Source organism: Pteronotus mesoamericanus, unplaced genomic scaffold (assembly GCF_021234165.1).
Source record: "Pteronotus mesoamericanus isolate MK-2021 breed Mesoamerican mustached bat unplaced genomic scaffold, CSHL_Meso_final contig_90, whole genome shotgun sequence".
NCBI classification, from domain to species: domain Eukaryota; kingdom Metazoa; phylum Chordata; class Mammalia; order Chiroptera; family Mormoopidae; genus Pteronotus; species Pteronotus mesoamericanus.
In genome coordinates this window covers 11,261,645-11,275,625 of record NW_026555277.1, presented here as the reverse complement: position 1 = coordinate 11,275,625, position 13,981 = coordinate 11,261,645, and the positions used below count along the sequence as shown (strand labels likewise).

The window sequence follows — 13,981 nt, the reverse complement described above, 5'->3', positions numbered from 1 at the left end:
CTTCATTTCTTTTTATGGTCAAATGATACCCCCATTGTAGGGACAGACCGCATTCTGTTTACTCATTCGCCAGGTGATGGGCATTTGTTTTGTATCCACTTTTTGGCTATTACAGATAATGGTGCTATAAACATTTTTTGTGCAAGTGTTTATGTGAACATGTTCAGTTTTAGGTGTTGCAGGGCTCCATGGTACTTCTGTGTCTAACTTTTTGAAGAACCACCAAGTGGTTTTCCTCCGCAGCTGCACCATTTTACATTCTCACCGACGATGTATGAGGAGTCCAATTTCTTCACCAAAGCGGCATGTTTCTGAGTCAAATACTGGATAGGTTTTCAGTGCTTGGGCCAGCATCTTACAACGAATGCTGAATTTTATACATATCAGCAGGCTTTATAGTAGAAGTCCTATCCAGGGGGCTCCTGACAGAAGCGTTGTTTCCTTCTTGGGACAACATGGCCGTTTCCAAGGCACCGTAAAGCTAATAGAAGGCCAAGGGGGAGGCCTTAGCCCTTGGTGCATCTGGTGGAAGGGCAGCCTGCAGGACAGGCGATCCCTGTCCCCGGAGGTGCAGGATATGACACCACCCCACGCTGGCGGCTTTCCACAGCCTCCAAACAGTGCTATTTGCACGTCTTCGGGGACTCCACGCAAATGCTATTTTACAGATAAAGTTGCCTCCTAAGATTATTAAAACCTGTATGTCTAAATTCAAGGAAGCGTATTACATGTTTTAATATCTCCTACCTGACTCTACTGAGGAGTGTTAAAAAAGGGAGTTTCCCATTTTTGGTTTTCAGCTGAAGTATCAATTCTCTTGCTCTTTTATTACTTACAATATTTTCTTCCTTTGTAATTTATATAGATTTTTATTTGCGATCCAAATGGAATCCTTTAATGAGGGATATGTAGAGGGACCATGTGGCACTGATAATGACACTTGTCATACATGAGTACCACATACTCTTTAAAAAGAACTTTTTTAGTCTGAAAAACGCATAGCAGTACAAGGACATCTTTGTGCTGCTTCTGCTTTATTAGCCTTTATGATCATCCTTAAATGTTCCCACACATGAGACGTCCCAAGAGTGTTGTTGTTTTTTTTATGGTTGAAATGTATCTCCTGAAAATGGGATTTTTTAATTGTAGCCTGCCACTTTCCCTACCACAGTAATGGGAATTGACTGAATAGGAAGCAATTTCAGCACTTAAATGTGCTGATGTGATGTTTCTTAATCACTTTAATGAGTTACGTGGAACTAGAAATGGAATAGAATTTTCAATGGAAATATAATTAAATAAAAAAGTAATTTCCTGTACTTCTAATTTCTACCTGATCGTTTCTTTATTCACCTCCATAGATAGTGTGCCTTACAGGCTTACAGTGATATTATTATATAGGCTAATTTGCATACTTATGTCATGAGAACGGAAAATAGAAATATACAACAATAAATTTCATTACAAATCAAGTGCAGCAAGGCATGGTAAAGCTTCCAAATTGTGATTTTCCTTTTTAAAGTCTGATGTATTTACTAGTTTTACATGACTTTTCTTGAATTGGCAATTTCTTGCCTAAACCCCGATCAGTCTTTTAATTATGCCTTTTCAGTAGTCTGGCCTCCTTAAGATAATTCTCAGGGGCAGCAGTAACATGAGTCAGTAAAAATTAAAAGATGTTTGGAAATCTCTGTTCTCATGTTTTGATGATTTTGCTGCAAGAGAGTAAAAAAGTTACCGTCCTTGCACTGATGCCAAAACATAAAAGGTCATTTGAAGTTGTTAATTTGGAGTCAAGACATGAAGTTGACCATCACTTTTGAACACTAATGTCCATAGAACTGGGCAAGGCAGTAGGCAGTGGTCACAAGGCACCATGATACCAGGGTTTGTCATCAGCTAGGGAACCGATGGGGACAGTGCCCCTGACCGTCTCAGCTGGAGAATGATCCACAGGTTCCAAGTCACCAGAGTCAGTTCTGAAATCATGAGACTCCAGTTAGAGTCTCTGACCTGTTTTCCTGGCTGTGTTGTCTGAGGCGAGTCATTTAATCTTCCTGATCCTCAGTTTACCGAAATTTAAGATGACGACGATGATTTCTGTTCTACTTTTATTATAACTTTTAAACAAACACATGTAAATCTTTTATAAACAAAAAATAAACTTGTTTAATGTGTTCTGATTATTTAAATGTAGTCACTGACTCACAATTGAAGTAGTTTAATTTGTAAATGTAATATATTGCTTTTGAGACTCCAGCAGGCATTCTGGAAAAAGTAGTACTTTTACAAGTGGAACCTTCTTCAGTCACTCCTGGAGAAGGATTTATTTAACTTCACTAAAAATGGGAAACATTTTTAGGTTTACAGTTAGACAAGTGGTTTGAAGCGCAGTCAGTCTCAACCCGAAGCTGCTCGCTCTTTGTGTTTTAACATATAAAGACCTATAAAGAGGATGGGCCTGCGGTGCATGTCCTCTCCTACGAAGGGCGGAGGGACCGGCCCGCGTTCTCTCAGGCAGGCGTCTTCAGTGGGACACCCCATTGCACAGTGTGGATTTGTATTGCGTCACATTCTCCGTCAAGCTGTCATGACCCATGTATGTGAGGCAGTCATTTCACATCACTGTGATCTGTACCTTCTGTGATTTTACCCCGTCATGTACAGGGCAGCCATTTTGGTTGGCATACAGCCTGATAAAGCAGAAAGGTGAGTAGTGCTAAAGAGAAGCCTGGGGTCTGGTTCTGGGTCCTGCCAAGGCAAACTCAGCTGTAGTCTCCCTAAGATTTAGACTATAAAAACTACCCCAAATGAGATGCTGATCATCAAAACATTTATAAACTATAAATCAAATGTAAGTTTGTTTTTTTTAAAAACACCAGGTATTTATTTTTCTACCTTGCACAATAACACAGAAGATGGATTTTCCATGTCTTGCATTTAATGGGTTATTAATATTTTACAAATTAATAGTTAACTATTTCCAGTGCTACTGTTATCCTGAGTGCCCTACTTAGCCTCAAAGTTTTGATGTTACCCCAAATTTAAACTGTAAAGGAAATGGCCTTTGCAGACTGAGAGTAAGCAAAGCCTGTTCAGCTGGGGGACCCTAAAACTGTCCACGGACACAAACGCAGACAAGTTGGATTGAGGTGATTACACCACTGGGTCTAGGACAAAACTCCCCTGTGCTCCTCCATTCAAGTAGTTTTCACATCTGTCACCTTTTTTGTTCTTGCAGCTAATCTCTGGGGAGAGAAGGGTTAGAATGATTAGAAAAGAGCAACGAAAGGTGGTTTCGGACTTTACTGCTGAAGAACTAGCTAGCAGGTTAAATAAACATTTGCATCCACTTAAATCTGCTTAAAGCCGGAAATACAAAATGATCTCCATTACTGAAGAGACGAAATGGCAAGAATGAGGTGGTGTTTGTAGTGATTTAGAAATTCTTGTACTGAAATCACCAAGAACTAGAGAGCTGAACACAGGTTTTCAAATGTTTGCTGAATTGAAAAGAAAAAGAACATTTGTAAGGATTATTTTCCCCCAAATGTCTTTACATAAAAAAGGAGTCATGACATTCAAGTTGTGGAATGTAAATCTTTTATTAAACAGTTGTCTTTCCACAGTAGTAAAGCTTTGGCATGTACAGTATAAAAAATAGTCACCAACCACAATTAACCCAAATTCCTTTTATCAACTGCATACTAAGTGTCTTCAATGCAATTTTTTTCCATTTAAAAATACTGGGAAAAATTGATAAATAACAGGTAAGAGAAAGATGTTTCTAGGCAATTACTAGAATCATTTGGAAAAAGTGAGTACTGCGGATATTTTAAATATCACAGTAACAAGGACATGCCGTTCCTACAGTATTGCGGGCCAGACAGTTAAATGGAAGCAGAAGTGTTTGGGTAACTTTCCTACTTAAAGTTTTGGTAATATCATTTCAGTACATTTGCATCTAGGTGGTTTGCATGTGCTTCCCTACTGATCCCAAATCACAAGTTAGAATCATTTAAAATACTGAGTGGTATCGAATACTTTTGGAACAGAACAGGCAATGTACTGCCCCCTTTTGTGAGAAAAGTCTCAAAACACTCCCAGGGTGATGCTTGGAGAAGCTGTGAGTTGAGCTGAAGCTGGAGAAGTTACTCTCCAGAGCAAAGGGCTTAAGAAAGAAACAAACACTCTAAGATGGGGTCTGCTCTTGTCGCTCCAGTTTGGATGGACCTTGGCAGAGATCCATGCTTGGTTTTCTGGGTTGGAAATACTACTCCCGAGAATCGTCTCTGTCAGCCTGTACATCTAAGGGCATGAAGCACTCAATGGGGCAGTTGACATTCTGTGAAAAGAGAAGAGATAGATTGAGCAACGAATACTGCAGAGTGTACAGAGAAAGAGGGTGGGGTTTCTATGACAATTAGAATAGGAGACTAGTTCTAGCTTTAGGATCCTGCCAATAAACTCAAACTGGGTAACAGATGGTATTCAAGAGTTTAATACATTAGAACCTGAATTATGCTACAGGATACAGTACTCTTTAAGTCATCCAGAGGTTCGTTCCCTCCCCTGCTCCGCCCAAATAGGTTCATCCAAAAGAAAAGCACCTACTACGTGATGGATTGTGTCTAGGGGAGAAACACTCAGGGTGCAAATGCACTTACAGTGTTTGAGTTCTGATGGTATCTCTCCGAGTACGGGTTGTAGGAGTGACCGGGAGAGCCTTCGTGATGGAGCTCAGCCCCTGGTCTGCGGCAGTTGTCACAGCGCCAGCCCTGAGAGCGGAGGCATGACGTCAGGTGGGGGTTACGATAACATGAGAACACCTCAATTTAGTGCTCGTGTTAAAGAAGACTTTCAGCTCTTCACTGGCAAAATATAAGCAGTTAATCACAAAGGACACTTGGATGATGATTTTGTGAATTTATAACTCAGAAGATTATAGGCTGATTACTCACGTCTTAGAGCTGCCTGTGTCTACCTCTGCTTTCCCCTTCTCCTGAAATGTTCTCTGTTCTCTTCCCATTCCAACCCCACCTACCTGCTAAGGCTCAGTCCAGCCCCAACTGCCTTAATGAGTTTTGCACACTAGATAATAGGTTTTCCTAGAATCCTAGAGCTTGTAGAAGGGACTTGAGGTCACATAGACAAATACCTTAAATTCATAAGCAAGGAAAATGACACCCAGAGGGTTGACTCGCTCAGATGAAGCAGGAAAGTCACACCATGACCTGCTGGTGACTCCTGGCCATGCTCTTCCTATTGTACCACATGGCCAATTCCTTCCTAAATGTTTGTGGCCAATAACATGTAGCCTTTCATCTGTCTAATGATGGTATGAGAGCGGGAATAAGACCAAGCTGGGCCAGGGGGGCTCCGCCTTAGGTGTTTGCTAGAAATGGGAGGAAACGTATTCTCCCTTATTGTCACTCCCAAGCTGATAGGAGATAAACCTGGAGCTGAGGGAGGCCATGTTTGTCATCGTCCCTCCTGGAGAATGAAGCCAATACAAAGAAATGAAGCAAATGACACTGAGACAGAATGCCATCCAGGAGGGGGCCCCGAGCTGATGGATCCTGGGACTTCTCAGTTACATGAGCCTTCTTTTGCCTAAATTAACTTGAATGGGGCTTTTCTCTTAAAAGAACCCTAAGTAATACAGTCACTCTTTTATAGTGTCAGTTAAATATTTCAGACATATTTCGCCATTCAAAAGCATATTCCTCGTAATACTGAATACAATTACGGGTAAATGCCTACTTAGACAATCAATGAATCTTGCTTTCCTCTAAAAATGGAACAGCTCCCACTCCTGTCTTAAGTGTTTCATTTAGCTCTTCGCTTTCGAACAGAATAGGTGTCACACGTGAAAGGTTTCATGTGCGTAAATAATGAGGAGATGCTGAAGTGAGACCAAAGCCTACTTCCCAACAGATTCACTCCCATCTCATTTCCTTCTCTACCAACCACAGGACCAGAGATGAGTGAGTTCTGTGGTCGCAGGCTGTAAGCGTTAATGAGAGATACAGAGGGAGGCTCTGCAGCTTCCTCCTATCAGAATGGGCAGCGCCTCCCTCCCCGTCTCACCCCTACAGGTGGAGTGAGATCATAGTAGTGGACTGCCTGTCCCAGGTCCTCAGGTGGGGGCAGAGGCGGACCCTGAAGACCCTTCCCTGCTGCCAGATTAATCTTTCTAAAGGCCATTTTCCAAAACGTTCCTTTTCTTGGCTCCCTGCGATTGGCTAATGCCAAAGGCATCAAGCAGTGAGTCTTAACCCGGGGTGGGAAACACGTCCTCATGCATTGGAATTTCAGGGCTGTCGGGGAGGGCCTGTTCTCACTGAAAACAAGGGACCATTATGTCCCCTTACTTTTAAAGAGTTACAAGAGTTATTTGATTTTGAAGTTTCAAGTATTAGAGGAAGGCACAGGCTTTTTCGTTATATGAAAGTAGAACAGATAAGAAATGGTAGAGAAGTACTGGCTTAAAGAATGGCCTTCCAAGGCCATCTCATTTCTCACAAAGGAACACTAGGCAGAGGGGTAGCTCGCTGGAGTCCGGACCCGCCAGCCCCTTCCCACCCCAGGGGATGAGACTGCTCCCTCTGCTTCCTCCCCTCCTTCAACCCAAACTGAACCACCCCAAATGCCAGCCAGCTTACACTTCTCTCTTTCATGAAAACTTTCTTGCTGATTCCAGCCTACCTGGGTACTGTATCACTTGGCAGACCCATTCAGAACCTTAGTTAATGAGCTTGACTTTCCAGGAATGCTATTGAATGTCTCCAGCTGCTGTACCATTAAGAGCCAGGACCTTTGTCATTCCACCCCACTGTCCTCTGCATAGCGCCAGACCTATAGCAGGAATCTATTGTATTTTTGAGAGGGTACAAAGAAAGGGCACTGTCTTAGATCTGGGGTGTTATTTAAAATGTTTAACAACAATGCCAGAGTGGCACCTGTCCTTTAGGTTGGAGCTGGAAGCCCAGCACTACCCAACTTTAGTTGCCGAAGAAGAGAGACGGCCTGAGAATACTGGTTGTAGGGGGGAAAGAGGGGCGGTTCTGAGTCTGCCACAGAAGGGGACAACTGGAAAGGGTATTCAGGAGCTTCACCGGGGCAGCTATGTGCCACGAGGAAATAAGGTGTTTCAACATTTCTTATGGGGCACTGCCACACCTGTCCCTACAGCATTCACAGAAGCAGCTTAACCCTGAATTGTCAGCTTATCTTGATCTTATCTAAATTGCAGGCAGCCTTACCCGCTGGCCGCCAAAGCAGGTGCAGGAGCAGATCGCGCCGAGATATTCCTTCTGCCACTGTTCTCCCATCTGGTACGTTTTCCCATCATCGTAGCACGTGGTTTCATCTACGTGGAGACACAAGTCAGAGGTGCGTGTAAGGCTGAGAGCAGACAGCCCTGACGCCTGCAGAGGGGTGGCTTCTGTTTCTTCCCTCAATTTGTGTCATCACAACCAAAATAGCACATGTTTATGGGAATCATTCTTTCATCATAGAGAAACTAATGTATCTGTCATAGGGCAGCATTTCCAAAAACTAGATCCAATAAACCAAGAAGACAGAGATTGTATTTTAAAAGTTGAATCTAAAGACCTGTAAAGCTTTCTGATAACATTTCAATGCAGTTAATGATCAAAATACTCAGGTCGGAAAAACGCTCGCGTGCCCTGTCACAGTGTTAAATCACGGCTCATTTCTGAAACTTGTCTCCGTTTTCCCACATCAGAAGATTAACAAACCCACTGTTCACTCCTCAAGGAGACCTACAATCTCCACTCGTTTCTCTGAATGAGAGCTACGGCTCAGTAATGAGCGCACGGGTGCTTGACAAGGCACTAAAAGGGATCTGTGGCCACGTACGGGGATCACACTTGAATTCTCCTTTTCCGTTTCCAAGGCACGTGCAGCTCATCATCTGGCCATTTTCTCCCTTACGATCCCACTTCTCTCCAATCTTGAAATTTACACCATTGTCATGGCACCATTCTGCAGGGTGGGAGAAATCAGAGGCAGTTATTGGCGTGTGCTGACTCACAAGGCTGTGAAAGCACTGCGGCATGTCACAGGAATTTAAAAGCCAGGTACCTGGAAGGAAGAGTAAGGAAAGTTAAAGCCATCATCCCAAAGACAAACCAATTTTTTGTTGTTGGACTTTAAGATATTATCTTTACCGTTTCACATTTTCTAGGCTATTTTAAGATTCAATGTATTCCCTTGTAATCACATCACAAGAAGAGTCAGTGACCTTCACTTGAATTCTCACTGTTTAGGTAAAACTGAAGTAAGATTTGAATATTTTAGGAATAGAAGGTCACTTTGGATTTGCAGAGATTCTGGATAAAAAGTAGTTCAATTAACCAAAACAAACAGAACAAAACACAAAAGTCAGCAGGTTTCTATATACCACAACCTGATTCTTGTGAATGAGACAAGAAAAAGAATAATATGTGTATCAAAACAACAAAAACAAACAAAATGATAAATCAATGGTTAGTATCCCCAAAAATCAGATTGGTCTTAAGGATAATTAATAGTCACAGACATTTATCTTTACTACTACACATAAAAGATGACTTTTTAAACTCCATGGTTAATACCAAAACAAAACACACTCCAATAGTTTATCAAACAGTACAATACTTCCATTTTATCAATGTCACTCATTCCTTAAACTTTAAGTTAATCAATGATTATGACATCTAAGCAAAGAACATGTAATTTGAGCCAAAGAATCACATAAATCAGCTTACAGTTCTACTCCCAAAGTTGCACCTAATGACATATAGATAATAAATATACAAACTTAAAAATTAAAATGAACCAATTGTCAATAATACATCCCCTAAAAACAAAAGCATAAATAAAAGGTTTATAAATTCTATTACTAAATCTCAAAACATAACAAGTAGTTCCTTGAATCAGCTTAACTAAAAAATAATTAAAATATTATAATCTTTTTATAATTTGAAGATCAAATGTATCTCAATTGGAGATTCTTCATTATCTACAGATTGTCGGTACTCCCTACTGCCTGATGTGCATCCGTGTACTATGATATTGGTATGTTTGGTTTGTGTTGAAAGAAGCAGAGTGTTTGTGAGTATACGTGTTTACCTCTGAGCTCAATCAATAGCAACCATTAAAAGAAACTTCAGATTGCACGTCTCTGATTTAACCGGGCTCCAAAGAGTTTAACTTTGTTAATTTTGTTTAACAGAAAATTTTTAAAAATCGTATTACCATCACAAATTTATTTTTAATTGTCATATCAACATACCACCCTTGAAATGAAGCGCTATTCCACAAGTAAAATTTCCCATCATTTTTCCATGATGCAAAATGTTACTTTGAGTCAAACAGTCTCCCCTTGTTTGCTTCATGTTTGGGAGAGCCCTTGTCTGCCAAACATGATTCCTTGGCATGCTGTGCGAATGCGTGGGACTGAAAGAGATGGACGGATGAGTGGATGGACAAAGCAAGCTACTCACTAGATGAATCACATCTGAAATGACCACTGCCAAAGCCTAAGCACTGGCACGAGAGTTTAAAGCCCAATTCGGACAATCGCTCCCACTCCTGTCCAACGGCATAATGGGAAACGGTGTAGGGGTCGAAGCAGGAGTCCTCCATAGGTTCAACTACAGGAAGAAAAAGGGGAAAAAGCAACAAAAAAGACATCTTACTCATGGTTTTGGATTGCAAGAGGAAAACTGATTCTTCTATTCAGCGACTTAATCTGAAACGAAAACCCCAGTAGCATTAAGAAGCATTTATCTATTCTAGCAATGCAACAAGCTGCTGTCATAAACGACACTTAAATGTTGCCAGTAGACACTTGAAAAGGCATCTTCAAAGGAACCCATCTTTTATGTTTGTTACTAGTTCTACAAAAAAGTCATTTTTGGTAAATCTAGCCTATAGAATGAGGAACAGATCTTGATGCAATTTAAGCTAGTTAAGAACTTCAGTGAGATGCAAAAACTGAAAATGCCTCTCCATCAGTACCTGAGTGACCTTAAGCTATTATATTATAGTCATCTGTAATAAGGAATAACACTAAAAATCTCTCTACCTGCTTGGGATCTTGTGAAGATTATATGAGATCATGAATTCAAAGTATTGGTCCATTACCAATGCTTAGAAAGTGTTCACCAAATAAAGAATAATTATTGAAGGGCACCTTTTACTTTTACTGCAAAAGTTTTAACATTTTTATATTCCATCGTAATGTGACCTTCGTTTTTATTTTTGTATGTTTTGCTTAATAGTGCAAACCTATGAGATTTTGCACATTGTTATCATAATTATAGGCCTGCTTTACTTAATAAAATCAATTGTTCCAAATACAAGGAAGCAATGGGATATGGATGACTTAGGAACATGTAATGGTGTCTCTTCATCTTGCCTAAGACCTCAGTCTTTGTGTCTCGGAAAATAATTTATACAAAGAATGTTGTAAAAGTTACTCTAAATATTAAATAAACTAACTTCTGTGTCTTTGAATGTCACCTTGTAATTTCTGCTTACAGTGCAAAAATCCAAAGCTCAAAAACCACAGATATTTGAAGTGCCTAATATTTTAAAAGGCAGCACCCTGGGGAAAAAAAATAGTTTTGGAGAAACGAAGAAGTCTGAAATGTTTCAAAGCCAGGAGAACCTGGCTAGGATGAAGAATCTCACTGCTGGGAATATGGAGGCAGAGAGAAAAATAGAAGGAAATTAAACTGCTACAAGGGCCTTCAATAAGCCTCCTGAAAATAGCCAGGAGTTAAAATTCCACCCGACTAAAGTTACGGAGATAGAATTGGAAAAAAAAAAAAAAAAAAAAAATGATGTGGAAAAGCACAAAGACCTTTGTGCTCTTGAAAATTTTTTTCACGTGGCATTTTACTAGTAAAACCCCACAAGGCAAAAGATATGTGTTACTGTGGGTATACTACCATGGGTATACTACAACGAGCATGAAATGATCCTCCCAACCTCCCCCCAGATACTCAACTGCATAATTCACTGGGGTTTATATATGTAAAATAGCACAATCAGTGAGGAAGAAGGTGGAGATTAAGTAAATGGGCCCTAGAAATAAAGCCAGTCTCTTGGTAGAGAACAAATTTAGCACTCCCTGCCGATAGAGAATGCTCTGGTTGCAAGATAGGGGATTTCGGGTTTGGATTATTTATTTCCTATCATGTTCCTTGGTGAATCTTCAGCGCTTGCAGGTTGACAAGCCAAGGGATCTACTGGTTTAATAGGACTTCCCAGGTGCTACAAAGACTCAATGACCATTCAACCTCCATCAAGGTTTTGCATCTATGTCATTAAAAAATAAAATAAAAATCAAAATAACAGTGGAATAAGGGAGCCCTTGGGACAAAAACAGGCTGTGTGGGTAGCATCTTACATCAGGAACGAACACCAGCTGTCCCTAATGTCTGCAGATGGGGAATTTCCTTTGCAGGTCATTGGTTTCAGGAGTTAAAAAAATCACTGAAGAGGACAGCGAGATGGGGTGATGGAGACGGTCTGGGCAAAGAGGGCAGGAGGCCTGTGCCCTGCATCAACTCAGACAGATGCTCGTGAGCAGGGACCCAGCGTGTCCGACTAAATATCTGGAGCTTGTCCAGGTCCATCATCCTATCACTGTCTGGGACTCGGAAATATGTGTGTGTTTTAACAAAGACACTAGGATACTATGAGGGGGAAGATAATTCAATTTAAAGTTGTTCATCTATTTCACGATGCAACATTATTTCCCAAAGTTAAAGGACAATAGCAACAATGGAACAGTTCATAGAAAAAGCAGAAAGAGCATGTCCCAGAGGGGAGCCTGTGCCTCAGTAACACAGGCGTTCACATACCCGAGTTGCCCACAGTGACAACCGCCTCCCGAACTTTGTGCCTCTGGTGGTCCTTCAGTGCTTCCACAATGATGTTATAAGTGGCCCCTCTGGTGAGACCCGTCAGGGTGGCACTCGCAGAAGTTCCAGGAACTCGGAACTACCATTATTGGCATGTCCAAAATAGGGGAGAAAGCATGACAATGAGGAATCTCCATGACTTACCCTATTCTCTTATCCATACCCCTCCCTGTGTGAACAAAATAAGGGGGACAAATAAAGATGGAGGGGGTAAAGGTCCCAGACAGCCAAGGAGAGAAATGGAACTTGGGTGCGCGGCCATCGCCACTACCTGCCAGATTTTCCTGCCAAAAATCTGCCCCCTGTGCTCCAGAGCTGCCAGGAGCCTCCAACAATCTAGGGACAGCCTCCATTCCATCCTGCTGCACTCGCTCGTCTGAAAGAGCAGGGCCCCCTTTACACAGAACGTGGGCACAGTAGGGAGATTTAATCGTCCCACACAAGATGGCATCTGATCCCAGGAGGGTCCTTAAAACCCTTCGGCAAATCCTCCAATTCAAGTTTCTAAGCTCATAAATCTTCCACAGCTTTAAAAATTCTGCCACTTTCTAAAAATGAGAACACAATAAAATTGATGCCAGCAAGACAAATGAAAGAATCAGAGTTTTAGTTAGAGAATCAATCACTTGCAACAGCTGATATGCACAGCTTCACCTAAGTTCTTTCTCCTTAAACCTATTGTAGATAATGGGATTCTTCAAGGACAGACTGGAGGGTGGCATCTTAGCCCTTTGGGCCCAAGTATAAGTTCAGGCAGAATACTGCTTCCTCTTTTCTAGGATCCTTTCTTTATCTGTATTACTAAGGAGCCTCCAATGGGTGAGAGTAAGAGAAAGGGTTTCATTCTTTCTGCTAAATACAAGCTAATGACACTCTGGTATTCCCACCCCACCCTCCACCCCCTTGCAAAGTAGAACCATGTTGAGATTTAAAAAAAAAAAAAAAATTACAGGCTTAAGCAAGCCACCTTCTTAAGATGTAGCTACTTTACATCAGCTTTGGTCACTTCAGTTACCTAGCTTACACATTTCCAGGCTGCCCAGTCAGAAGTCCAGAGAAAAATTAATTACCTGTAAAGGTTCTTCATCAGTGCCAACTGGATGACATGAAATTATATACTCAGAGCTTTCCTGGAACGGGGTCCAAGAGATGGTTGTCTGAGAGAGAGCTTCTTGTCCTGTAGAAGCATTTGGAGTGAGTCCCACAACGTGAGGGTAGATTTGGTGGTCTACATCTCCCCTGGGGACATGACCAATTTGGATCTCCTCACGTGGTCCTGGCCTATGCCTTATAGGCGTGGCCGTTGTGGGCGGTGTGGTCCGCCTAAAACCATGCTCCTCAAAGATCATTTGTTGCCCAACACTGGGCTGCTGACCCGAAGTGCCAGGAAGCTGAATACCATTTTCAGTTCCATCAGGATTGGTCTTTTGAGCTGTGGAGGGAACATCCAAGATCTCTGGTCCTTGAAGGTTGGGGTGTGGAAGGGTTACCAGTTGGGGAAGCTCATCTAGCCAAGAGAGGTTAGAGCCAAAAAAGCAAAGCGTGTTAAGCTCCCAGAAGTACCAGCAGTAATCATTATCAATTCAGGCAACAAAGACTGTTTATTGATTTGATCAAAGCCCCTGGAAAATTAGCAGTTCTTAGATCACAAAACACTTTTTTCAGAAAGAAATCTTTATGACTTTTTTTCTCAAAGATTTCTTTAGAGTTTAGAATGAAAAAAGTGTTAGTATGAATTTATCATACACAGTTTTATACCGCTGAGCCCCACAAAAGTTGCCTCTACTCAAATTAAGCCTAATGGAGATGAAATGCCTTTCTTTTTCATTTGAGAATCATGTTTTAAGGACTAGAATCCACAATAATTATATCAGCATCTGGAGTATGAGAATTCCAGAGGTTTGGTTCAATGGTTTTTTTATGGTTTGAAATGATAAAAATAGATAAAATACATACATGTTTATTTTTTAAATTCTAACAGCATAAATATAGCATTTTTTTCAAATAAAACTAAGTGGATGAAAAAGTAAGACATTCTT

At 41.2% G+C, this 13,981-nt stretch overlaps 1 protein-coding gene across 4 annotated transcripts in view; it reads right to left on the bottom strand.

The window, feature by feature from the left end:
• Nucleotides 1-3,580: 3,580 nt before the first annotated feature.
• FN1 (fibronectin 1) overlaps nucleotides 3,581-13,981 on the bottom strand; it is a 65,523-nt gene continuing 55,122 nt past the window's right edge. For 2 of the 4 annotated variants that reach the window (XM_054585686.1, XM_054585683.1), the window contains 7 exons: nucleotides 13,013-13,449; nucleotides 11,883-12,021; nucleotides 9,513-9,662; nucleotides 7,885-8,010; nucleotides 7,266-7,372; nucleotides 4,668-4,778; nucleotides 3,581-4,345 (listed from right to left, as the gene is read on the bottom strand). In XM_054585686.1, the coding sequence (XP_054441661.1) occupies nucleotides 4,274-4,345; nucleotides 4,668-4,778; nucleotides 7,266-7,372; nucleotides 7,885-8,010; nucleotides 9,513-9,662; nucleotides 11,883-12,021; nucleotides 13,013-13,449 (1,142 nt within the window). In that variant the 3' untranslated portion in view covers nucleotides 3,581-4,273. The remainder of the gene's footprint in view (nucleotides 4,346-4,667; nucleotides 4,779-7,265; nucleotides 7,373-7,884; nucleotides 8,011-9,512; nucleotides 9,663-11,882; nucleotides 12,022-13,012; nucleotides 13,450-13,981) is intronic. The other 2 variants (XM_054585684.1, XM_054585685.1) reach the window with 2 other exon arrangements.